The sequence below is a fragment of the Microtus pennsylvanicus genome, chromosome 13 (assembly GCF_037038515.1).
Source record: "Microtus pennsylvanicus isolate mMicPen1 chromosome 13, mMicPen1.hap1, whole genome shotgun sequence".
NCBI classification, from domain to species: Eukaryota; Metazoa; Chordata; class Mammalia; order Rodentia; family Cricetidae; genus Microtus; species Microtus pennsylvanicus.
The window spans coordinates 47,086,191-47,114,030 of record NC_134591.1 but is presented as its reverse complement, the minus strand read 5'-3'; the positions used below and the strand labels follow the sequence as shown (position 1 = coordinate 47,114,030).

At 43.6% G+C, this 27,840-nt stretch overlaps 1 protein-coding gene across 3 annotated transcripts in view; it reads right to left on the bottom strand.

The window, feature by feature from the left end:
- The window catches only part of LOC142834369 (BEN domain-containing protein 5), a 1,100,005-nt gene that overhangs the window by 237,051 nt on the left and 835,114 nt on the right, over nucleotides 1–27,840 (bottom strand). The window contains exon 1 of one of the 3 annotated variants that reach the window (XM_075946805.1): nucleotides 517–889. The exons of the other annotated variants lie outside the window; for them this stretch is intronic. Coding sequence (XP_075802920.1) covers nucleotides 517–742 — 226 coding nt within the window. The 5' untranslated portion in view covers nucleotides 743–889. Of the gene's footprint in view, nucleotides 1–516; nucleotides 890–27,840 lie in introns of those variants that run through there. 3 annotated transcript variants of the gene reach the window in all.

The following is a 27,840-nucleotide window of genomic DNA, read 5'->3' as shown; positions in this document are numbered from 1 at the left end:
GTCCTAAAGATGGCCCTGATGGGAAAAGATGTTAGAGATTCCTTCTTGTGAGAAAGGGCCCCCATCTAAAAGACCTAAAATTGTTGCTTCTAGCTCCATGAAGACACCAGTGGCCTTAAAGGGAAAGAGGAAAGAACAGTTTGAGAAACTTAAGGTGGAAAGCGACTGTGAGAGAGGCAAAGGTGAGAGATGGAGAAATGACAGTAGGGTAGGCAGCTAGTGAAAGAGAAAGTGAAGAGGCAAGGAGAATACAAAAGAGTCAGAAAGAAGAGGGCAGAGAAGGCAGGCTGACAGCCGGGCGCGGGAGTGTCAGGGAAGCAAGGAAGACAAAGGGGACCCTCGGGTCTTTTTAACTGGTCTGGCCTCTTAGAGACACCTGGTACCCAAAAGAAAGCCCAAGGGGCAGGAAGGAGAGGCAAAAGCAAGCTGTGGCTCCCTGGCCCCGACCGCTCAGCCTCTCTCAGATCCTGCCCTAGTCCGCCCGGACCCGACGCCCCTCCCGGCCCGCTTGCTCACCTGCCAGAGCCAGGATCTGGGCCTTGTGGAGCAACAGCGTGCCCCAGTCCCGGGGGGCACGCGGGGGACTCTCGGGCTCCGCGCCCAGCTCCTCCGGGCCCCGGTACACTGCGTACACCTTCTGGTTGTCAAAATCCAGTCGCGAGCGGGGGCTGAAGTCGCGCACGCACGACACGGGCAGCGCGTAGCAGACGTTGTCCTCCAGGAACCGCACAAAGGCGTACATGGTGGGCGCCGGGGGCGGGCCCGGGCGCCGGTCAGCCCGCGGGGCGGCGCGGAGGTGGGGACCCCGCGGGGGGCGTGAGCCGCTGCCGGGCCGGGGCGGGGAGGCTCCCCGGGGCCCCGGCTCCCCCCACTGTTATTGTTCCTGAAAGCCCCGCTCTGCCAATCGGCTGCTCTCGCCTGGGCGCGGAAAAGGAGGGAGTGGGGAGAGCCGGGCGAGGGGCGGATGAGGGGGTTTGGAAGCGCACCGCCACTTGCGAAGTCAGACCCGAGCAATCACAGCCGGAGTGCGATTGCTGTAAGGAGGGGAAAGAGCGGAGATTCAATAGCTTTAATAATAACAGTACCATTGCAGGGTGGGGGGAAACACTGCTAAAAGTCACTTTCGGCCGAATTTAGTAGTTTCAACAATCGCGCTGCAGAACAAACTGCATTGCAACAAAACTATTTTGCAAAGGACGGGAGGGTGAGTGAAGGACTGATGCTGGTGGGCTGGTAGTAATTTTATGAGAATCCCCAAGTGTAAACTTGCAAGTGAGCCGAAGTTTAGTGTTTTGAATTTAGCCACCCTCTTTAGTTCCTTTAGTCTACCCCCCACCTCCCCTTTCCCCTTTTCTCTTTCAAAACTACCAGCACCTGCTGTGAGGGTCAGTCAGCCAGAAACATTCCCCCAGAGCTGCCAAACCAGTTTTGGCCAGAACTGGTCTTCTCTGAGGTTTCCAGTTGGACCAGCTGCTGTGGTGGCGGAGGGTTTGTCTCATCCTAAGACAAACTAAGACTTCCTGAGAGGGTTTGTCTCAGTCCCTCTAGTCTAGCTCCATTGAGGAATCGCCTCCACTGCACGCTGCCTCTGGGCAGGGACAAGTTGGAATGAAGCAGGGACTGAGGCTTCTGGGGAGCTAAGGCAGAGGCTGGACTGTTTGGAGTCCTTTCAAGAGTTCAGAATCTAAACTGGGCAGACCAGCAGTTCCTTCTCTAACTCTTAACAAGAGCTGGTTCCCACAGGGAAGTCACAAGTATGAGCGAGCAAAAGATTGACCGGCACGTGTAGCTTCCCAGGGGGTATGTGTAGCCTCCAATTGAGCTTTTGCATCCCATTGTCTAACCCAAACAGAGCATTTGCCAGTGAATTTTGGGGGGAAGAATAAACAACATTTCACACACACCCATTCCTTCATTTATTCAAGGAACCAATATTTATTGGCCACATTCTCCGTGTTATATTGTAGACTTGATGGTTTAGAGAAAGAAAGGATACCTATGTCTTTGTAGTATTTATTGATGTATCAAAACTTAAATTTCAGTTGGATCCTTTGTCAATATTAAATTACTGTCTGAATTACACACCTTTCCACTCATTGCAACCTTAACATTCTAGTTGGAGAGCATTAGGGAAGTTTAATATATGCGGTAAGAATGAGTAGGGTATCCTCATAGAGACATACAAAAAATAGACATGAAAGGTTATGTTTCTAAAAACTCATTTTAATGAGCTTAACCTGTAACAAGAAAACAAGTGCCCCAAAATGCTCCTTGTGATTCTGGGTGTCTTGCTTAGGTGGGAGATTTTGTTTCCCCTTATACTCTTCTATGTTCATATTCCACACACGTAAACCCTTATTGCTGTTCTCCCCAATAAGGTATTACACTTTATAATAAATGCACCTTAGCCATTTTAAACTTAAAGCATTGTGCTCACATTTCAAATCAGCTACACTCATAATGGAGATTAAGCAAAATTCCCAAATTCACTTCATTGTGATCTGAGGAGTACTTTACGCTATTGAACTCTGTAGAACCCAGCCAAGATAAGCTCCATAGAGGTCCCAAGTCTCAGTAGTTTACCCTGAGGCAATACCTGGTTGCAGGAAGGACCACAAACTGAGATTACCTGAGCACCACCCAGGAACAGACCATCCAAAGGAAATGCCTAACATTCCAACCACTGTAGATAGGATCACCTGCCAGCACCCACTCACCAGGTCACCCCTAGACAAATGTCAGCTTATCAGGGGTCCTAAACCTTAGAAATCCTTCACCCCCCACCTTTGCTACTATAAAACCCAACTCTAACTGAGCTTGGGGCTCTCCGATTATTTCAATACTTTGCACACACAGAGAGACCAAGTTTGCAAACTTGTATAAAATAAAGGCTCTTTGCTTTTGCATACGGGACTCCGTCTCCTTGTTGGTTTGGGGGGGACTTCGTGGATCTGAGTATAACAAACTCTACATAGTTCACAAATCTGACCATAGCTGGTTAGATAAAATTCCCTTAGAGCACCCACTGGTGATATCCAGTCAACTGGACATGACCCCAAGTCTTCTTGATACATATTTCATCCTGTCTTATCCTACACTCTGAGTCGTTCCAGAAAATAGGCTCTCCTGATTATGACTTATTTTGGCTGACCTTAAATGTATTATTTTAGAAGGTGGTCAAGGGAAAAAGAATGTGTAGCAAGATTTCTGGTAACTCACAGATTGGAGCATACAACGTTGGCCATATTTAATGACAGTTCATGAAACTCCAGGCCATGTTTTCAAAACTAACTTCAGGTATCACTCGGGTGATTTCCTGAATTTAGGTGAGGATTACCTCAAACTCTGTTGGCAGTGTCATTGATCACCGCTTTCCTGGACACAGTACATTACAGAGTCTACATAAACTATTTGACATTTCCAGACAGAGTATGACCCTAGGTCTGGGCTGGCTCCTTGCCCTCATCCTGGGAAGGCTTTCCCCACTGAGTGCAGGGCAACCTCAGCTATCCCTGAAAAATCAATGCCAATGTCTTCTCCTTCCCCAGTCACCCACACTTGCCAAGCACAGACTAGCCTTCTTCTGTTTTTATCTCGGCACCTTTTATTCCCTCACCCTGTCGAAAACAAGAGTGACACAGCTCCACACCCTCACCCACACCCTCCCCCTTCCCCTCCCCCTCCCCCTCACCCACACCCTCACCCTCACCCACACCCTCACCCACACCCTCACCCTCACCAACTGGGGAGTTCCTTTAATGCTTGGGGGACCTCAAGTCTGGATTCATGGCTTCCATGCAGAAAAGAAATTTAGGGCTAATTTATGAAGCAGAGTTGGATATTTTGGTAAAGATATTTTAATGTAGGCTTAAGTGTGGGGGTTAGCAGAAAGCAGGGTGCTCAGGGAAAGAAAGACTCACCCAAGGGCTTGGGTGTGGGCTTCTCTGCAAGACAATCACGAAAAGTAACACAGACACAAGTGTAGGTGGGGCTTCCTCAAGGAGTCTCAATTGTTTTAGCATTAGACATATCTACATTTTTGTTGACTCTTGCGTTATATCTAAAACGGTTGCTAAGAAACAGTTTCTTCTTTTCTCTATCATGATAAATAAAATTATAAAAAGGCTCTGGAGATGGCTTGGATGAAATTGTAATCTGATAAGGTAAAACCAGAAGCCACCGGGGTTGCACAAGGAGTTTAGTACGCGTCCTTTCTTTGACTGGGGATATGTGGTGAAGAGTCTCAGAGAATTACAGTGTTTACAGCTGCGAAAGGAGAAAGGCCTTAAGCAATTGTTAATTGTGCAGCACTTTTTATTTCTCTGCTGGCAAAGGGATTCAACCAGATTTTGGAGTGACAGGCACCTCTCCCCGCAAATTTCCTGTCTTTCTATCCCTCTGAACTAGAATGAGAGCTATTTGAAGGCAAATAAAAGCTAGTAACTTCAGCAGCCTGGATACATGGCGCAAGGCTGGAAATTAGACACTTTAATTTAAAAACATGCTAAAGACAACACGATAGCATGATTGAGCCTCTTAAAAAGTTTTTCTTGAAATCCTGTTTGTTCTTTTCAGAGTTGGAACTCAGGCTAACTCTCTTTCCTCCTCTCATTATCCTACCTGGGAACTCTGATCCCACACTGAAGACAGACACAGAGATGAGCACATTAAACCCCAGCACCCTTACCTATCCTACCCATGCCAGTGTGAACCATTATTATAAAGCAGCAGTTCCAGTTCTCAGAACTCCAAGAAAACAAAAGGAATCATAGGATGAAAATGAACACCAGCAGGTTCAACACACTCTCCAGTACTTCTGCCTATAGGGCCATAGGATTGGTCTGGAGAAGGAATGGCAAGCTCAATGGGCTGAGACACTGTGGACAGAACCTAAAGCCAGCCAATCCCCAGGTCTAACAACTCACATGTTCATTCTACTGCTGCAGACACGAGGAGGACCTACTCTGTAACTGTACCATGCCTCCCCAGCCGCAACTCCCCCATAAAAACTCAGAAAATCTTTGCCTTGACCCCAGAAGACCTGGGTTGGATCCCCAGCACCCACATGGTGGCTCACAACTGTCTCTAACTCTAGCTCCAGGGCATCTGACACCTTCATCAGGTCACCCCCAGGTTTAAACAAATCACCTACCCAAGTTGGTGTGGCACATTATAATGCAGTTGTTCCATCTCCCAAGAACCTCAAGAAAAAATAAAATCAGATGAAGAAAAATGGGCACCAGCAGGGTAAACACACTCCCCAATATGTCTGTATGCAGGTCCGCAGAATGGGTTCTGGAAAAGGCATGACAAGCACGTCAGGCTGAGTACCCTCCTCGAGCACTGCTTGCATACCATTAACACTGCTTGCAGACGAAACACCTGTACACGTCAAATAAAAATAAGCAGATATATTCTAAAAACAGACTCTAAACTCGAAGAGGCACTGTAAAACACTGAGTTCACCCAAACCATGGTTGGATTCCCTTCTCAACAGCCCTAACGAAAGGTCGCTTAGATTCAGTGTCAGGAAGTTTGCTAGCACGTCTTAACATTAGGGCACTCCTCGATATTAAAGACTTCCTGCACTGAGACAGATTCTTTTATATAGTAGCTGCTATACTAATTTCACAGAAAATTCTATCCCAGCTCTTCAAATGTGGAAAACTTTCTCCAGACATCACTTTCTTCACCTGTCTTTCCTCATGTGACCTGTTTTAGAGACAAGAGTTGGGTTATCTACTTGTCGTCTACAACTTCCTGTAAGCCTTTCACACTAAGTGCTGTGCACACTTGATCGGTTTCACACCGAATCACTGAAGAGTGTTGTTAACTCCCAGACAGCGTTCAGAAATTGACACTTAGGGCAAAATGGTTTGGTTCTGGGTAGCCTGAAAAGCCGATGGTCATATTTTCATTGTAGAGACTTTGCTCCAGAAACTGTATGGAGGGAGAAAATGGAGGGAGGTAAATGAGGAGGAGGGAGGCTGAGTGTCCTGTCCCACCCCTCCCTTGACTTCCTCTTTGTGTGCCAAATGTACTTTGCCTCTCATCCAAGGCATTTTAATGGAGCAGAACATGTGAACATCTGGGCCAGCTTAGCAACCGAGTCTCCATCTCCTCTGCGCTCTCCAGTTTTTGTGCAGAGCCTTGAGTTCATGTCAACCTCTTTTGGTTCAGCCAGCTGAAGCATGTTCAGTGGCATCAGTGGGACTTATGTTTCATATTACTGCCTGGAATTCTCCATGTACTCTGCAGAACTATTTTGAGGAGACCTGGGTTCTGTGAATTTTTAAAGCAATTGGAGCGTGTCTTTTCAACCTCTCTGCTAATGATTGATCACATTTTTTCATGATTTTGCCTTTTTCCTGTGATGTCTGATTTTTTAAGTCTCTTCTTTTTACATTTTAAAAGACTTTTTAAAAAAGCATTCTAGATTCACCATAAAATTAAGAGAAAAGGACAAAGGATTTCCTTCTGTCCCTTATCCATACTCTATAGCCTCCACCACAATGGTCCAACTGATGTAACTCTGTGGGCACACTGTAACCAGTGGTAGCCCATAGTTTATGTCAGAGTTCATTGTACATAGGTTTGAACAATGTATGCTGTCACATATTTAGATTTATAGGTTTGATCCTATAAAAATCTGCTCACTACCCTAAAATCCCTGTGCACTCTATCTGTTCAACCCTCCCCACCAACCCTAACCCTGGCAACCATTGCTAATCTTTCTTTATTTCCAGTTTTCCCCCAGACCCTCAGTTTTCTTGCCTACAAGAATCTAAGAAGGAGTTCTTTGGTGTGGGAAGTCCTTCTGTATATGTGTTGCTTTTATTGGTTAATGAATAAAGAAGCTGCTTTTGGCCAATGGCTTAACAGAATATAGCCAGGCTGGAAAAGATATATACAGAGAGTAGGCAGAGTCAGCAAGATGCCATGCATCTGCCAGAGGGGAAAGATGCGAGCTTCCAGCTGGAACCTTGAGGGTAGGCCATGAGCCTTGTGGTAAAATATAAAATAATGGAGATGGGTTAATTCTAGATGTAAGAGCTAGCTATCAATATGCTTAAGTAATTGGCTAAGCAGTGATTTAAATAATATAGTTTCTGTGTGATTATTTCGGGAGTCTGGCTGGCCGGGAAATGAACAAGCAACAGCAGCCTCTTATAACAGTTCTCCACACTTCTTGTGTCTACATCACCAGAGAAAAGGAAAATGTATCCTATATCCTGAAATCCTGATTCAGTTAGTGGGTTAAGGACATTGAGCTTTTGTTTTAATTCCAAGATTATTCTAAAAGTTGAGCACTTGTGAGGAAATTTTAAGGCGACATGCTATTTATATAGGGAATTATCAACAAATAATCAGTTATAACCATCAATTTGCTAGTTTCGGGGAAAATATATAGGACTTTGAAATGTCTCTACAACCTCAGAGAAGCCGTGTAGCCTCTGTGACTTGTAAATTCTTCATTTGAAAACTGCCATTCAATGTACACTGTCTTCCTGGATCTGGCTTCAAACCATGGTTTAATATGTGAGGACTGTTATTACTGTGTTCAGTTATGGGCAAATTTCACAATCCCTCCAAGCAAAATAACTGCATATGGTTGATGAGTGTTACATGAAACAATCTGTGTGAAGTTATTGAAGTAGTGCCTGACACACGGTAGTGAGTCCTCAGTATCTTATACTCCATCATCACCACCACCATCCTCATCATCCTCATCATCACCATCATCATCATCGTTATTATAAGAGCTCATATCTTCATTCTTGTGAAGAGGAAGGTGCTCCAAATATTTTATTAATTCAGATTAGGTAAAATAAACTGAATTATGATGATGTTTGTCTAGCAATTATCCCAGAATGCCTCCATCCATGTGCTCTTTAATGTAAATCTCAGGTTCTAGTCGCCAAAGAGGTATTCTGGTCTCAAGTGTCCTGAGGCTATGGCATTTGCCCAAATTGCAGTGAGCATTTCCAAAACATTGTGTTTGGAGCCATTCATTCTTTCATACTGATTTCATTAAGGATTTTCTTTGAAGAAATCAAAAACTTTTATGAATTAAATAAAATAAAAGATGCAGACGTGTTTATGGTGGCCAAAAGTCTTGTGAATGTGCAGAGCATAGTCAGGTTCATCCAATGAGATCCTGGCTCTGCGGTGTGAGCTCATGTGGGCCACTCATGTGAGTTGGTCAGCGGATGATCTGAATCCTACCATGTTACTCAAATAACATTTGAATTGGTATTGAAAAGAAAGAAAACAAAATGGGGCTATAGTAAAAAGGTACAACTTGCCCCAGTTCTGAATTTCAGTTAGGAAGCTGATTAGTTTGAGAAGCTGCCCCTCATTAAGTCAACTCATTCGGCGTCTTTTCAGATGAAACATTACTTCCTCAAGAATGTCCTCCCAGATTTGTTGCTTCCAGCTCCCTCCAGAGAGAAGCTCTGGTCACTGTTTTGTTCTTCTGCGTATAGTTTGTTACGCCCTTTATTACAGTATAGAATTATCTATTTATCATAGTATTGTCTATTTGCCCCTAGATCAAAAGCTCCATTAGAATGGACCCTTTCTGTTTTCTTTACTGTTACACCCTCACATCTAGCCTAGAACATGGGAGACTCTCAATAAAGACTTAGTGAATGAGAAAATATCTAACATGTGAATCTTGAAAAGAGAACGGCCCTGAGAAGCCAGGAGAGGAGAACCATCTAGAGTTCAGTTCAATACCCTGCCTCATTTTACTTTTGTGACTCTTTCTGTCTCTATTGACAATGTGTCTGGTTCCCCAATTGGCCTCCAATACCCCAATACCGAATACACATTCTCATGTAGCTTTTCCTTAGCAAAACTAGACAGGGTGACATTTTCAAAGTGTTGTTTCGAATATACAGAAATAATGAGGGGAAAATAATTACAGAAAATGCAGAGAGGAGAAAAATAGTCAAGCGTCAATCATGCTTAGTTGATATGCAGTAACAAATACCAATAAAACCATAATAAATAGTATTATTATCAGAAACCTTCCAAGACAGTCAATGGGCCTCCCCAGAAATGTGATTCGGCCTCACCCTAAAACACTAGACTTCTTGATCTGCCATTGGCTTGAAGACACTAACCTCCAAATCAGGGCAATCAATGCCTCATCTGGGCTCCTGCTGATTCTAACTTTGCTGATGGATGGCAGGACAAGACTCCTTCACAGAGAACATCTTAACTCTCCAGTCAGCTTCTGTTCATGCCAGTCATGAGGAGCTCAAAATAAGTCTGCCCTTCCTAAGTCCTTGTCATCCATGCCAAGACTTTTATATGACATAGCCTTTGGCTTCACTTCTGGGTCAAAGGCACAAATGGGTATATTCATTCTGAGGGATAACCCATCTGAAAGGTACATTGTCAACTAAGAACTCTGATATTTTTTAAAGTATGTCTCTTAACCACACCTTAAATTCAACACAATTGGAGAAAAGAAATGAAAAACAGAACAAAATATTGTAGATTTCCACAACTGAACTGGTTGTTTTACTTACAAAGTTTTGGGCTTTTGTTTTTGGTTTGTTTGCTTGTTTGTGTATGTATCTGTGTGTCTGTGTGTGTTGCTTTCTTTTTAAATTTTGAGATGGGGTGGGATTTCAGATTACAAACTGACTTGGGATTCACTGTGTAGTCTGACATGGCTTAGAACTTACAGCTATCCTCCTGTCTCAGACACGTCAACTAAGAGAGAGGTGACAGAAGTTGTTTAAAGTCACTTGGAAAATATGTGCCCCTGTGTTTCTTTCACCTAAGGTCTGGATTTCCCAACTCCTTGTTTGGGAATCTGCCTTGTCGGGAGGGAGCAAGCTGCTGAAGTGGCAGTGGGATCAAGACCCTGCTGTCATTTTCCCAGAAAGTTGAATCCCTCACTAGACTTCTAAGTTCTAAACCAGGCAGGGGAGTCCAATATCTACCATTCCAAGCATTCATACCATTGCTAATATAATAATTATAAGAGCATCACAGACTTGCCAACAGTATCTAAGGTTTCTCAGATCACTCCCTCCTTAGGGCAGAGACACTGTTTTTGGTATTCTCCGGGTTACCAGCTGTTCCTGCAGCATCTCCTAAGCCATTTACTCTCATAATGGCCAAGGAGTTGGTAATCAACTTTCAGAGTTGGAGTGGAGCACTCTCTGAGCTAAAAGGAGAGAGGATAAGATAGAGCTACACAGCAAAGTCTCTGTGAGAAGTCCCACCCACCCTTCTTGTCCCTTAATAGCTGTCTTACACTGCTACTGTCATAGCACTGGGAGTACAGCAGGGAACATTAACGGATGCACGCCTTGTTCCAGGTTCCTCTGTACTTTTACTCTCTGAAACAATCCTGGGTGGTAGATAACTGTACTATTGTTGGGTCCTATGTGTGAGATAATCTGCCCAAGGCCACAGAGGGGTAATGGGAGAGCAGGACTCAGACCTATAGACCGTTTAACTACAGAGCCCCAATCGTGGAGGTCCATGCTACTTAGAGCTCCCTCTGAATTGACTCTTGCCTCATGGAGAGGACCTGTGCCCTTATTCCTAGGATGGAGGGATACTGGTGTCCTCATTCTCAAATGGTCTTATTCTGACTTCTTCAGTGACATTGTGACCAACTTAAAAAGTCCAAAGGAGATCCTGGCAGGAAAGATTATGTTGGTTTCCCAGCAAGCACCCTAGAGTTCATGTATGTCCACATGGGGATATATATTAAATCACACTATGAAGGCTTTCTTTTCTTACCCAAGATAATTTACTTATTTGGTAAAAGACGGCCTGTAAATGGCAATCAGAAAAATCTTAAAGTTTAAGTTTGTACATTATGATAGAATAATGACTACATACATACATAACATACAACTTCCTTCTTTCCTTCCTTCCTTCCTTCCTTCCTTCCTTCCTTCCTTCCTTCCTTCCTTCCTTCCTGCCTGCCTGCCTTCCTGCCTTCCTTCCTGCCTGCTTTCCTTCCTGCCTGCCTTCCTGCCTTCCTTCCTTCTTTCCTTCCTTCCTTCCTTCCTTCCTTCCTTCCTTCCTTCCTTCCTTCCTGCCTGCCTGCCTGCCTTCCTGCCTTCCTTCCTGCCTGCCTTCCTGCCTGCCTTCCTGCCTGCCTGCCTTCCTGCCTTCCTATCATTATTTCTTCTTCATTTTTCTTTTTTTGAGACAGAGTCTCACTCTGTAACCTAGGTTGGAATGACCTGGAGATTCCTCCTGCTTCTTCCTCCCCAGTGCTGCAGTTACACATGTTATAGGCATGCATAACCAGGCCTGGCTCTCATTTCTTGTTTTAGTACTTGTGATGATTGGTGATAACTGTTAGCTTGATGGAATCTAGACTCACCTGCAGTGTGGACCTCTTGGGTGTGCCTCAAAGGACTGTCTTTATTGTGTTCACTGAAATGGGAAGACTTGCCTACAGTGGGGTCTCCCTGGCAGGGATCAAGGGGTATATAAAGGGAGAACGGGAGCTGAGTAGTATTATGCCTCTCTATTCATTGCTCTTTGCTTCCTGATTGTGTTTGTAATATAACACCGTCTTCAAGTTCCTGCTGCCTGGGCTTCTCCACCATCTGGATTGGACCTTGAGCTGTGGGCTGACATTAACCTTTGCTTCCTTAAGCTGTTTTTGTTGGTATATTTTCTCATAGTGAAAGGAAAAGAAACCAAGATAGTATTCATAGTAGATATATTAGAATACAGAATATTAACCCTCCTTTGATTATCATCTATATCTTAACTATCATAGAAAACACATAGTGAAAATAAATGAAAAGAGATAATCAGTTGAGGGTGAGGTGGGTGGTTTGTGTTTGTTTTGCTGGTAGGATGGGTGTCAGAGAGACAGACATGGTACATGGATAAAATACCCAGGCAGACGCTTTTGTCACTTGGTAAACAGAATAGGTAACTGGAGAGAAAGGACTATGCCTCCTACTTGGCTAATGTATCCTGCCGCACCTCTGGTCTGTGGAATAGTCTCCAGTCACTGAGACTCCTGCTCTGGAGTCATTATGGAGAGCTAGTAGTACAGCAATGGAATGTTAGAACTGCCTGGGCTCTAAACTCAGATTTGGGTTCAGTAGCTGCTCCATTACTGGCAGGGCTTGTGAGACATTGGGCAAGCCTCTGACTCCAGGGCTTTCAACCCTCACGCAGAGCCATATAAGGCAACTGAGGTGTCAACCAGATGCAGTGTGTGCAGAGTTCTGGCAAGTAGTGCGTCTTATACAGAAGGTAGCAGATATTATCAGTAGGGTTTTTCATTTTCCTCCTTATAAATGCTTTATGCCCCTTTCCTTTCAGAAGGTCACAGAGTAATAACAAGGATGACTTTCTATAGCACAGTTAGTTTGGGTCAAGTAGTAGTACCTCCTCTTTCCCCGATGGCTGGACAATGCTACCGCATGCATGCCATCACCATCGTCTCTCCTGGCCGATGGGAGCAGTCTGATTTATTCAAGAAAGCTGAGACCTAAGATCTTTACTTTTCATCTTAGGGTTTTATTGTCTGCTTTAAAAATCATGTTCAGATTTTGTATATTTAAAACATGCCTTTGGAATTATGAAACACAATGTTCTCAATCATAAAAAAAGATGAATTATATTATGCTTTCTATTTCCCTTTCTGGGTTTTCTTCTGATCTCCTTGCATGAAATTTTTCTGTGATAGTCTCTCTGCCTTATGTCCTAACTTAGCCGAGACACTAGCTTGAAAAATTGTGCAAGATTTTTTAGCTCCTTTAAGAGTGCACTACTCATTGATTTGTTGACCATTAAACTATTTCTTGAAAGCAGGTTACATGCTAGAATCACCACTTAGTACTTGGGACACAGTAGAAAATTATACAAGTTGAGTTCCTTATCTATAAAATGGAAAAAGAAAATGTTTCATTTTAATATATTAAATATTATTAAAAGGAATAAATAAAAATATATGTACAAGAAGGAGAGTCTAAGAAGAGGATGAAGTTTGTCTCTTACTCTGCCCCTGTAATGCCATGGTCTAGGTGTACAATCTTTAAGGTAATCTTGGGAGATTATTGCTATTAACTCTGTCTTTTGTTTCCTTGCATATGTGTATAGTATGTATGCATGTGTGTATGTATATTCATATATATGTGTATGTTTGTGTGTTGTGGGTGCAGTGTACATGTGGTAGCCTTAAACTGGTACTGGATATGTTTCTCAATCATTCTTTATTGAGGCAAGGTCTCTCCCTGAGTCTTGAGTTCACTGATTCCAGATAGTCTGGCTAGCCAGCTTGCCGAGGGATCCTCTGTCTCTTCCTCTTGAATGCAGAGATTACAAGCTCAATCATACCTCTCTGGCTTTTCTGTGGGTTCTAGGGATCTGAACTCCAATCTTCATGCTTGTACAGCAAGCCTTCTTCACTGACCATCTGTCTAGGCTCCCGTTAATCCTGTCTCAAAAACTTAGAGGAGGAAAGTTATGGTCCAGGCCACTTACTTAACTCAAGCGTGGTATGAAGTCCATGTGGTTCCCATTTTGCCTCCAGTGTTCCTGACACACTGCTTCTTATCTAGTAGGTACGTTAATTCCACCACCAACCAGTCTCCTAATGCTGCTCCCAGTACATCTGATGACACCAACTGTGGTTTAGGTAGAGCAAAGGGTGCTAGAATAGAAAACCTAAGTCCTGATCCCTGATTCCCTAAAGAACAAGAAACAAGGGGGACTCAGACAAGGAGAGAGAGCTGAAAAGATGTATGGATTAAGATCGACATTCCAAGTTGCCGGTGGAAGGAAGACCTTGAGGTTCTTCATAGTCACACTTGCCAGCTCAGGAGACATCTGGAACCTGGACTCTCAGAAAGAGGAACATTCTCCTCCCCAAGCCAACCATCTCTGCTGCTGTGACCTTTAAAGATTAAACGTTTAAAATTCTCTTGTTCTCAGACAGTCATACTCCCCAGGTGGAGGCAAATCTCATCTGTACAAACCAGGAGGCATATTTTCCCTCTTGAGATACTCAGTGTCTATCCAAGGAAGAAAGAGTCTGCCAGAAAATGTTCACTTGGGGCCTGCACATTTTCAAGAAGCTGAAAGCTGAGTAGGAAGTGAAATCACTCTGCTTATACTTGGCAAAGGGGATGCAAAATTGCCCCCAAGCTAAACAGCATGCATCTCTGCCTCCGATTCTCTTCTGTCTCTCTGTACAAATGGGTCAGAGAAAGGGCACATAAGCAGTTTACTAGCATCAGAGCTACATATACTGAACTTCCCTTTGGTATTGAGAAAAAAAAGGCATGGTAGTGAGCACTTGTGCCACCAAGAAAATCACAAGGGCTAGCAGAAGGAAAAGGTAGGCCAGAAACACGGTGGAGCTTTGCATGCACAAGGAGGGAAAAGCCTTTCCTTGGCATAGAGAAACTGCATCCCAAAAATTCTTTTTTTCTCCTTTTCTTGGCAATGTAACAATTCCTTAAAATAGGGTTATAAAACAGAAACAGATTCTATAGAAGAAACCAAGACTAATGACTTCAGAGAACTTACAGCTCCAACTTCTCATTCTAGAGATGATCAAACTGAGCCAGAACTTCTGCGACTGGAAGCATCTGCCCCTGGCCAAGTCAGCACTGGAACCCACCTTCTAGTAAGCCTTTCTTCCACCCTCCATTGTCCTGTTTGCTATGTTATAGGGACAAACCTTCAGTAGAAGGGTAGCTCTCCCATTCATGGGTCCATAGCCTATCCAGTCTTCCAGAAAGATGCGAATCAGTATTTCTCAAGGTTCAGCACTGAAAGGAGCCTGTTTACTGGAGAGGGAAGGTGAGTGAAAGGATGCATTACTTCTCTCCCCATAAATGTCAAGTGCTGCTTCGAACTGTTCTCTGGTCTACTTCCATTTTTACAATACTGGTACTAACCCTCTTTGTTCCCATACCTATCAAGGGGTGCTGTTGATTCTCCAACATGCTGGCCAATATCCAAACCCAACCCGTTTTGTAGAACTGCCCTAAGCACAGCTGTAATAGCCTGGACTTAAAAAGGAACTTTTTTGAAACACAGGTAAAGGAAGTGGTAGTGGATGGCATTGCTCTAGGCCTTTTGACTAAGAGCAAGTGGAGAATTCAGAGGAGTGAGCTGAGTCAGGAAAGGATACAAACAGGAGTTTAAATCTCAGACCTATGGCCCCTTAATCTATGCAGGTTTGCATAAGTCAGTTGACTTGTTGGGAGACAACATTCATGGCCTTGATTAAATGAGAACATTCAGAAGGCAAGGGAGCACTGTGCTGGTTGGTGTGCCAACTTGACTAAGCTAGAGTCACCAGGGAGGAAGGAGGCTTGGTTGAGGAAATGCCTCCATGAGATCCAGCTGTAAGGTATTTTCTCAACTAGTGATCAATGGGGGAGGACCCAGCACATGGTGGGTGGCGCCATCCCTGGGCTGGTGGTCCTGGGTTCTATAAGAGAGCAGGCTGAGGAAGCCATAGGAAGCAGCACCAGTCCATGATCTCTGCATCAGCTCCTGTCTCCAAGTTCCTGCCATGTTTGAGTTCCTGTCCTAACTTCTTTTAGCAATGAACAGCAATGTGGACAGATAAGCCAAATAAACCCTTTTCTCTCCGACTTGCCCTTTGGTCATGATGTTTCATCACAGCAGTAGAAACCCTAATTAATACATGGATCTAGCAGAGATCTCTGTACCAGTGGACCCCCATATCCACAAAATATGCAGCATATTGATTTAGAAAGCATGGTCTTATGGTCAATCATTCTTAAAAACATTCCCTGAGCCACTTGATATGTATTAGGCCTGCACTTGATTCTAAGTGTTGGGACAGAAACAAACATAAAATGGACCCTATACCTTGAAGAAATAATGTTTATGGATATTGTATTGAACTGTGTATTTCCAAAAGATATCTTAAAGTGGAATCCCTAGTATCTGCAATGTGCTCTCATTTCTGAATAGGGTATTTGCAGATATAATCCAGTGTGACTGGTAATACTATAAGAGAAGCACCCTTTGAATGACAGGGACATAGCCAGAATACTGTATGATGATTGACGCAGACACTGGAGTAACGCAGTGACAGGCAGGCCTACCAAAACTGTACAAACAATGCCACCTCCAGACACTAGGCAAGCAGAGATTCTGCCTGGAGACACAGAAGGAGTGATGTTCTTATGACAACTTGACCTTCAGTTCTAATCTCTACAACAGAAGAGGGTGTTTCTGTTGTTTTAAGCTACCCGATTTGTCGCAGTCCTGAGACACTGATACAGTTGGACGTCTGCAAGGGAGCAAAGGCACTCATTACAATAGAGGAAGTAGAGAATCGCATAGTAAATTCCTCCATCTGAGAGGCCTGTTACATTTACTCACTGACATAGTCATACTTATGCCAGGAGTCTTCTTGGGATATATATATATATCTGACCATGAAAGAGACAACTTGTCTGTCTGAGGATTCAGGGAAGACATCTCAGAGAGGATAGCTGGAGCTGATACCTGAAGGATGAGTAGAAGTTCAATAGATATGTGGGACAGGAGGCAAAACACCGCCCAGGTTGGAGAGCCTGATGTGTACAGAAGCAGAAGACTAGCTACTTCATCCTGAATTTTCGTCATCTACTGGTGTTGAGGCATTGCTGGAATGTGGTACTGATGTTCATCTGCCTTCCAGAGTCCTTTCTGGGCTTTGATGTCCCAGAGACACCTCTTACTCAAAGGTTGCAAATGAATTGCTCTTTCTCCCACCCCTGCGTGTTTCCCTCTTGCCACCTCTCACTCAGGGAGGCACTGTTCCCAGTCAGCTCTCCCTGCGGTCTCAGTGGGTCTCCGCACTCAGCTCCAGAGCAATGGCCTCTTTATCCCTGGCTTGCCAATCATTTCTGAGCTTTACTATCTGTGGTTCTGTGGGATTCTCACTTGGCATAGGGTTGCAACTCTCCAGCTGTGTCTCTCGGCCATATTCCTTCCAGCCAAGCCTCTCTGCCAGATAATTAATGATGTGTAAACAAATGCTTAATTGCACCAGGGGAGCACATATTTAAAGCAACTTTGTGAAGAGGCAAACCCCAAGAACACCACTCTCACAAATTGCCCCCCAACATTGTTTGGTTATTCATTTCCATATTTTTATGTTAGGGACTACCCCCAGACCCCAAACTAAAAGAAACCCCAAGGGAAAATGGGACTATATCAAGATTTTATTCATGTCATGTGTTTCCTGAAATACTTCTTTCTCTCTTGGATTTGTGCCTTTGGCCTTCAGCCTTAGGCCCTTGCTGGGAGAAAGGAAATGTTGGCTTTTGGCAAGAAGGAGGAAGAGATGTGAACTCATTAAGAATATACCTGGGTCTTTAATTTGTGTTCTCCGTCTTCACTCTTTATACAACCCAATCACTGGCTGACCATGAAAGTTAAGTTTACCTTATACCAACTAGCACTACTTTGTAAGAAGCAGCACATGGTAGGGCCTGCCTGGATTAAACACAAGGACACTGCTATCTCTAAAGCAACCTCTTTCGAGTTGTTCGGATTGCTAATTAGCCTTTTCAAAGTGGACATAAAGATGTGAGTCGGAGCACATGCCATCTGCTGGGGGCATGAAGCCACGGAGGACACCTTCCTGTCTCATGCTGCTCTGAGGTTTGACCATTGTGCTGAAAAATCTGGTTTGGGAGCACTTGGGAAAGGGCCAAGGCAGCCAGGCAGGGTTCTCAGCAAGAATGCACCTTGGCTGGGATCTGAAGTTGAGCTTGAAAAGGTGTTTGGAAAGGTGGTTTTTTTTTCCCTATAGTTTTTAATGGCCCAGATGTTTCAGAAAGAGGAAGCATTATCGCATTTTTAGAATAGTCAGTGGGGTGTGACAGACTGCAGAGGCCATACCCACAGGAACACGATCCTTGCTCATTTGTTTCTGAAGCCATTGTTTATGGGCACCTGTTCTACCATGGACCCTGCACTGTATATAACCTTGACCCTTTGCAGAGCCTCTTCCTGTCTGACCTACACACACTTATCTCAAGCCTTTCCCAGAGAAAGACCAGCACTCCCCAAACCTTGCCACCTTCCCTCTGTTCCCATGTTCCCTTCTTTCCTCTTCCTGCACAGAACCTGTGGAAGGAAAGCTGTGGATGCTGACCAGCACCAGCAATGCCGTCAGCCCTGCCGCATGATGGCCTCAGTGAGACTGTGTCCCAAGGCTACCACGGCATGGTGATTTAAGGATGTTTCCCTTTGTGTGTAACCTCACTGCTGCTCCCAACAATCCTATCAATAACAGAGACAGATTTCCTATCTTTGTTTTGATTTTTTTGATACAGAGTCTCATTCTGTTCCAGGCTTGCCTCAAACTCATGTTCATCCTGCCTTAGCCTCCCAAGTGTTAGGATTGCAGGCATAAGACACTAACCCAGCTTTCTTTCCACCTCTTAGGAAGCCTTCAGTCTCATAGCACGGTTCTCTTCCTCAATACCCAGTTTTGATAGAATTTAGTCCTTTTCAATCTGTGCATACCTGGTACAGACTTGTCTCCTGTGCTCCTGATACTAATGGGTGCAGTAATTTACAGGACACCTAGAAGCTGAGGTCTTAAGAACATCTCAGATATCATAGACAAATTTATCTTTTGAAACCTTTCTCAACAACTTTCATCTCTTCAATGTCCTTTGTTCAGCTTTTTTCTTTTCTCTCCTGCCCCATATTTTTTGGACAAGGTCTTACTTTGTAGCACTGGTAGGCCTTGGACTTCCAGCAATCCTCTGGCCTCAGCCTCTGTAGTGCTGGGATTGCCCTGAATGTCTGTACTTTAATAATACCATCATCCACCCCATGACCAGGTTAGGAATCCATGAGTCAGTTTTCCCGCCCATCAGCCTCTCACCTCTTAGTCATCAAACTCCCATGGATTTTGCACCTCAAATGCATCTCACACTTATTTCTCTTGCTTCCCACTATATTCTAGTCAAAATTTCTTTTCACAAATGCCTTACTTTTAATCTTCACCCTTCCCAATATGTTCTCTAAAAACAGAGAACTTTCTCAAATGTAAATATGATCTTGATGTTCTTCAAATAAGACATTTCAAAGGCTTTTCATCTGTCTTTATATAAAGTGTCATTGATTTCAGTCTAAAATGGTTTGCCCCTTATCAACTCTCTGCTCAACCTATGCTATACACCCTTTTATTTTCTGCATCATTTGGAGTGACTAGAGTCTTGTTTGCATTTTCTTCCTCTCCCCCTGGACCTCCTCTCTATTTCTTCTTATACCTGTTTAAGCTAACTGTAAAATCATACCTACTTTTTTGTTTGCTTGTTTGTGTTTGCAACATGACCGCATACATCCCAGGCTGGCCTTAAACTCATTCATTGGATAACTGGGGATGACCTTGGATTTATGCTCCTTCTTCCCAAATGCAGAGAAGATAGGAATGAACAATGCCTGGTTTATGTGGTGCTGGGGGTTGACTCCAGGTGTTCACGTGTGATACAAACATTCTGTGAACTGAGCTATAGACTTGTAAGAATAGCTTTTAGAAATCCAATATGCTTTTACCCATATTATTCCAGTGGTAATATCTTGCATGCTAAATATAATATCACACCCATAAACTGACATTATTATGATCTATTATTCTTGTTTTTACCATGGTAAAACCATGGTAATGAGTTTAAAGATATGTTTTCAAAGATCTCAACTGGATGATTTTCTCAACTTCATAACCATAGACTCAGTAGTTTTCTTGTCATAGACCAGGACTTGACACTAGTCATACAATGAGCCCTGACGCTGATCACATAATGAGCCTAATTTGAGTGCAGATCCTGAGACCATCCGACTGTGTATCAATAAAAGAAACACCTTCAAGAATGGGAGGAGGGGGAGGGAAATGGGAGGCTGGGAGGAGGTGGAAATTTGTTTTTTTTTTTTCTTTTTCTTTCTTTTCTTTATTCTCCTTTTATCAATAAAAAAAATTAAAAAAAAGAAACACCTTCTACAAGTAAAACAGAATCCAGAGTACATGTCCTCTGAAGAGGTCAATGATATAAATATCCATTTTATACTCTAAGAAGAAAACATTACAGCTGAAATGCCTTCCAAAATTGGGTATTTGTATGTGCACACACAGACAGACAGACAGACACACACACTTTTGTAAAGCAGAGAAGAGGCACTTAACTCACCAAACATAGAACTACAGATATTAACATCTTATATCAGTTGTAGTTCCAAAAACCATGTTCCCATTTCTAAATCCTAGCTAATTATTTTTGCCAAAGTACAAGTGACCTTTGACTTGGAACATCAAGTTAAAGATTTACCTCAGCCTCCAACTGGTGTTCCCTACCTAATTCTTTCTTACTAGCCGGTGACCTATATAAAGTCCAAGTGCCCATGGTAATCTCTGGCCTAAAGCCCACAGGAGCTTCCCATTAGATTCAGGATGGAATCCATGCTTCCTTGCCTGAGATTCAGCGAGCCCTGTCTGATTTCAGGTCTTGCCTGATGTCTTTCCTTCTACCCCACTGCACGGAGCATGTCAGGCTGTGCTCTGTGTGTGCTGAAGCTGGGCTTCTGCACTCAGTGGCTTTTTCGCCAACCTCTGCCTGCCTAACTCTGGCTTACATCTCAAGCTTCACCTTCACCGTTATCTCTTCCTGGGAGCCTTCCCAGACCTCTCAATGCTTCCTTCTCAATGCTTGCCACAGTCATGTCCCGTAGAGCCTTTGATCATAAAATCTGACGCCTGAGCCTCTGCTAGTCCAGGCTTCTTGAGAACAAACCTGCATCCTAACTGTTTTCTTTTCTCACTGCCCTGCATGGGGACTGATGCATTAGAAGCTTTTCGTGAATTCAGATGAAAAAGGAAAGCAATTGTAGATGAGCAGGCGCTGAGAGGTGACTGCATGACCAGCAGCGTGCTGCTCTTCCACATGTGGCAAGCTACAACATTTGTCTACTAGTGACTGGGACCACTCAGTATGTTTAGCAAAGCCGTCTCCACTCAGTGTCCTAACGGGCTCCAATACTATTCTCCAACAATGACAGATTGCCCGCAGGCCCTGGCTCTGGCCCTATCCTCCATTCCAATCCACGGCCTCCGGATTCATGTCCTGCTTCCCATCTGATCACCTCTCTCTTTGACTTCCCTCTCCACTTGACCTATTCAGATAGGATCTAGAGTCAGACTCCACGACTTACTTTTGACCTCCACTCTGGACCACTAGCCCCCACCCCAGCTTCAAGCTTTACAGTCCACCTGGCTGACCCGTTTGATTAGGCTCTGTTACACACCACTGTTTTCCAGGGTCCAGCCTTGTGAAAGGCCCATTGTGGGGCTCATGCTCACACTGACCTCCCCTTGGCTAATATTTCCAAAGGTATGCCCAGTTCTCTCGAATTTGCTTTGGTACCAAAGAAGCAAAACTATGAAATGCACTGTCTTGTCAACTTTTCTTTGTAATTGTTATTAAAAACTATTGTAAGAGACACCACCTTCAGCATCTTAAGAAGTTTTTCAAGGTATAGTGCTCTAAACAAAGGACCTGTGGCATTCTGGAAAAATACTGATTTTCTCTTTTCCTCTTTTGTCCCCAGCACAACAAGCTCTGAGGTATGATTTTGGAAGTGAAGAAAATAGAAAATTCTTTGGCATTGGTCAAAGCAAGATTAAAATGTTGTCTCTTCTTAGGAGCTCTGAGCTCAGGAAAGAAACCAAGAGTTGCCCGGCTCTATCTACCCTCTTCCTTATTTGCTCATTCTAGTCAATCTCTCAACAAGTCCTGCCAATTTCACCATCTGAACGGTTCTTCCAATCTCTGCTTACCTTTTTAAACATCTATATTTTATCTCTCTTTCTCTCCCTACCTATCTATCTTTCATCTATCTATCTATCTATCTATCTATCTATCTATCTATCTATCTATCATCTATCTACCTACCTACCTATCTATCTGCAGGTCAAAAGATACTTTGTAGGAGTCAGTTCCCCTAAATAGCACCATACCCTGAGCACCAAGTATATAATACAATGAATCTGTGGGGAACATTTTACATTCAAACTTTAATAGTCATTTGGGGCTAATTTACTTAACTTCTCAACATCTCAGTTTCCCCATCTGTGATATGGTAATTCAAAAGTCTTGAATTGTTCACCAGATTCAGTGAAATAATCCCCAAGGAGTTCCTATCATCACTGGCCCAGCATCGTGCTCACAAATATTCTCTTGCTTATCATTGCCTTCTTTCTCCAGGCCATTACCATCTGCACCTCTGTACTGCCTCACACCCCCTGCTAGCCCTGCAGACCCATGACCATTCCTCCAACGTCTCCTGCTTGACTTCTTTCCTTTACTTCTTCTCATCTAATTGATGCATTATGCTATAATCAAAGTCTTCTTTCCAAAGTTATACTTGATTAATATGATTTCTAGATTAGAAAGCTTAATACTAATACTCCATTCTGGAGTTGTCTATAGACATGGGCTCCCTGGCTTTGTAGAAATGACTCTTGGTTACTAGGGCCAGGGAGTATGGCCCCCTGTCCCACCATGTTACTGCCTCAGAGTGCTCTAGTAAAGGTTGCAAGGGCCCATGGTTATTCACTGATGGACCTGGGATTTGAACTCAGCATCTGTACTATTCACCTGCATCTCCTTAGTAGATCTGATCATATAACTGACACCAGTAAAAGAGGCATGGGGTAAACAGGAGAGGAAGGATGCATGACATAAGAAAGAGGAGGAAGAAGCGTGAGCTCAGATGAGCTGAGCTAACTAGCCTGGGAAGCACTCCCACTGTGGCTGGGGCTTTCAGACACTGGAGGGCGAGGGGAAAACAAAATTGAAGTCAACACGGAAGGAAATTCAGGGTTGTCTGTGAATACAGAATAAAGTTTAAGTCTGGGTGCAAAAATACGCTGCAGATGATGCTCTCCTCTTTCCAAGCACTGCCAAACCCAAAAAGAACTCAGGATTTATTCTAGATTTCAGCTACTATTAGTGGGTTAAGTTTCAAGACCATCTTTAACTGACTGGGTACTGGAAAAGACTCACTTCTCGAGTTCCCCTAAACGCAAGGTCTGATTATGAAATAGCTTTGCAGTAAGACTAGCCTAATACACATCCATTTGTTCAGACCCCACAGACCTCTGATGGACATTAGATCCCAGACTGACGATGTAGCAAAGAAACCAACAAGACCCTAAGACTCAAAGCACTGATGGTTTAGTTGGGAGAATGTCCCACATATCGTGACAACATTGGGTTCAGAGTGCTCTGGGGCCTGGTAAAGGGACTATTCGGGGAACTTTCCTTGTGCTGGCTAAGCAAGGTTCTAAGAAAGCAGTTTGTCAGTTTGCAGTAAAGGGATGACTTTAGCTTGTTTCAAAGGATTAAAGTGAATTCTTGCCTTTGTTATTGTAGTTACAGAACAGTTTGTTATCACTTGATATTTTGGAGCATTTAGATATGTAAGGTAGAGTAGCTGTTGGCAGAATCCTTGCTTTGAGGAATTTAAGGTGTAGTTCCATATCCTCATGGGGATTGTCTGACCTGTCGACCAGCGATGATATCATTGCTTGTAACGATGTCCTAGCTGAAAAGCCTGATGGTCTTCAGGTGGTATGAAAAGAACACATTTCCTGGGACTGTTTAGGAACCCAGTGTAGTGAGTAATAGGACAGTATACTGGAAGGCCAACTACACCCTCTACCAGACATACACGGCTCTGTCCAAGTTCCTTAAGCACACTGTGCTTCAGTTGCTTCTTTTGTTCAGTGAGGACAATATTACCTGGCCTAGATAGTAAACGGTAGTTACTGGTCTCAAGCCTCCCATTCCCATACCATATGGGCCCTCCCTCATCCTGTTTCTCCATCTGTGAACAGGACAGGATGGAGAGGCTCTGTTAAGAAAAAAAAAAAGGAAAGAATATTCTCTAAGGCCTGTTTAGCTTTGACATCCCATGCATAAAACAACAGCCAGATTGGACTATTGCTTAATTCCATCCAAACTGCCAGATAGGCATTTGAATAAGTAATCTAATATATACATTTTTATTCTATTCAATATTCAGGTCGACTCCTGGTTGAAATGAGTATTCAGAATGATGATTGCTTAGAAACATACCATTCCAAATACGAATGAGAATGTTTTTTTCAATACTCAGTTCGGCAAAGATGAAAAGGCATGAGATTAGGTTCTGCAAATAATCACATCTTTTACATCTTGGATGCTTATACACACACTTATTACATGCCTTTCCTCATAACCTTGAATATGTAAATCCTTGAACTCCTGGGGGCCTGAGGATACTTCCCAAGTTAAAGCAATTTCCACATAAAGATATGAAAGGAGGACAAAAGATGTGACCTTTTATCTCGGATGGAGGCCCTGTTACAACAGTCACTCTACAGGGCAGGGGTCTGGCCACCTCACTCTCTAGCAGAGACACAGAACTCACTACTTCAAAGCAGCTGATCCCAATGATATAGGCAACTTTAACTGAGGTGTGTGTGCATGTACATGTGTGTTGGCATGTATGTGCGTGTGTGTATGTGTGCACATGCATTGCAGGGCAGTGCTCAGCACTACAGTAGTCCTATTTCTGGTGTTCCTAAACCACTTCTGGTTCTGAATTCTGTTTCTTTTGCTTGCAGAAATCAGGTGTGGTGGCACATGCAGGTGATCCCAGAACCAAGGAGACTCAGACAACAGGATCACAAATTTAAGGTCAGCCTAGGTTGCATACTGTGATGGTCTGAAAGAAAATGGCCCCTAAAGGGAGTGACACTCTTAGGAGATGTGGTCTTGTTGGAGTAGGTGGGCCTTGTTGGAGGAAGCGTGTCATTGTGGGGGTGGGCTTTGAGATGTCCTGTGCTCAAGTTACATCAGTGTCACAGTTCACTTCCTGTGGCCTGTGGATCAAGATATAGAACTCAGCTTGTTCCCCAGCACCACATCTGCCTGCATGCCACCATATTTTCCCACCATGATGATAATGAACTAAACTTCTGAAACTGCAATCAACCCACTCCAATTAAATGTTTTCCTTTATAAAAGTTGTTGCGGTCATGATGTCTCTTCATAGCAATAGAAACCCTAACTAAGATATACACCAAGACCTTGTCTTAAAAAAAAAAATTCCTTTGGGGATTGAAGGCAAGATCTCTACCCTTTTCAAGTTTGCCTTTCTGCTGAGCAGAACTCTAAGCCCTTGGACCATTTTATTTTATTTTTCCATATTTAATTATTTTTGGTCCCAGCAAAGGACTTTGCCTGGGGGGGGCACCAGGAAAAAGAGTAATCTTAAGGTTCTCTGGTCACTCATGCTTTTTTCTGGTCTCTGCTGCCATTTGGTAGAAGAAAAGAAGCTTCCAAATTACTGGAGGCAGAGAACTGTCTGTGAGAAGTGTGCTTTGGGGCTGACCAGTCCCGGCAGCAATCTGCTATTCTCCCCTGCTTGGCCCCCAAGGGACAGCTATTCCTATAGAGCCAACACTCATATTTTCCTTATTTCCAGCCAAGTCACTTTTAGATGTTCCCTGTACAGATGTGCGGGATTCTTGCACACATCTGCATATCAGAGGGACGAGGGAAGTTGCTTGGCAAGAGAATCTGGCTCTGCAGGAGTGCTTCACTGGCAGACCATGAATTGTGAACAGATATTTCCCTATACTGTTATTTGCTAAAGAACTCAGCCAGAGGACAGACTGGACAGGGATGCTGGAGACAGAGAAAACTGCAACATCTTAGCTTCTTTTGGGACTGGGTGAGTCTTGGGACAGTCATTTAATTGAAGGGAAGAAACGGAACATGAATTTATTTACCCATTTATGTAAGAGTAGCCTAAGACTGTGTTTATAGAGGGTTTGCTTTGTGCCAAGATATGAATATTAAAGATGAGGACCTGTTTCATATCCGAGGTTTGTTATTTTTAAAACCTGAGACCTTCTTTAGGTAAACCCTTTAACCTCATTTGGTATCAGTTTTCACATCTGTAAAATGGAATGACAATGGTGCCCACTGCACAGGGTTGGGAGCACCGAGATAAGAAGTACCATAAGGCACTCAGCGGAACTGTGGTGAATGTTCAGTGAGCATCAATTCATCTTCAGCATTCTGCTTTACTGTGGTTTGGGCATTGTGAGAACTTAAATATTTCTCCCATTATTACTTCAGCTTTTCAGTCAATTAAACTGAAGTACCAAGCTAAGATTTAGGATATTCCCTAAGACAATGCATATATACAAGAGCTGTCAGATCTTTCCGAGTCAGGAAAACTCAGAAATAAATGCTGTCCATAGGATAGGCCAGATTTGGATAGTCACACAGTCCCAATGAAAGGAGATTAAGCCTATATATGTATGATTTAGGAGAGAAAGAGAGAGAGAGAGAGAGAGAGAGAGAGAGAGAGAGAGAGAGAGAGAGATATTGAGAGATTTTGTTAAGAGAGTCTAAGATCACAGCAGGGAGAATGTGCTGGAGTTTCATATTTAGTGGATGAAGCATCAAAGAGAACATCAGAGTGATGTGTAAGGCAGGAGATCAGAAAGGGAAGAAAACAAAGGTACCACAGCCGGGAAGCCACCACGAATGCGGACCAGAGTTAGCGTGCCAGGGTTAGCTGCCATGACTAGCTACTTTCCAGCACTGGACCTGTAGAGAGAGGTAACAGTGCCTAGGGCACAGGGACGAGGTGGGGGCTGAATGAGGGCCTGTACAGAAAGCTCTCCTCTAAGAGCAGTGCTTCTCACCATGTGGGTCGTGACTCCTTAGGAAGTAGAACGACCCTTGCGCATGGGGTCATCTAAGATAATCAAGAACCACAGAACTTTTCACCACAACTCGTAACAGTAGCAAAATTAGGGTTACATAGTGGCAAGGAAACTAATTTTATAGTTGGGGGGGTCACCACAATATGAGGAAGTGTGTTAAAGGGTCACAGCATTAGGAAGGTGAGAGCGATTGGTTTAGAGGCCTGGAAACACAGGTGATAATAAATTCACACAGAAAACCATCCACACTCGTGATTTGGAAATGATTCTAGAAAGATAAACACAAATCATTGTAGTTCTCCTTTCAAAGCTGGGTTCAAGTTTCAACACAGGCTACGGAAAACTATTGGGGTGAACCCTTTTCAGTTCATTCATTTACAAGATCCTTAGAAACCAAACTTAACGCAAAGAGACAGGCAGCAATCTTACTTTAGGGGAAAAGGGAGGGGACAGTGGCTCTGAGATATTTTCCTAGAGCAGCCTATGGACCCACGTTTGTGCTTCAAGGAAAGAGGCCATTGGTGAAAACTACTTCCACAAGGACGACAATACTGTGGATACAGGCTGAGGAAGATGAGCGTTTGTCCCATTTTAGACAGAAAGAGCTGCGTGTTTGTGGCTCTACTTTTTACTCTGAAGGCTTGAAATAAACAGGTGGGGCCCTTGGTTGTATTTTTCCCAATAGCACTGAGAGCCCAAAGTAGGGCAAGTATGCTTTCAGATGTAGGATGGGTTAAGCAAGGAAGAGGAAATGTGCTAGACACAACGTAGAAGTGAATTATATGCTCTGTGAGATTATATGTGCATCCTTTGTGAGACTGTCTGCCATGCTACTTGAAAACATCCAGAAATACCCGAGTGAGACTAGGAGGAAGGTTAGCATCCTATCATCAGCTAGGGAGGAGCATGAGTTAGCTAGTCACAAGCCATTACTGTAAATGAGACTTCAGGAGTGCTCACAGGCTGGGGTCATCTAGAAAAATATCACATACATTTTGCTTACATGGCTTGTCACTCCCAGAGGTCTGGGATGATTTCTGAAGACAGGCATCCTTAATATT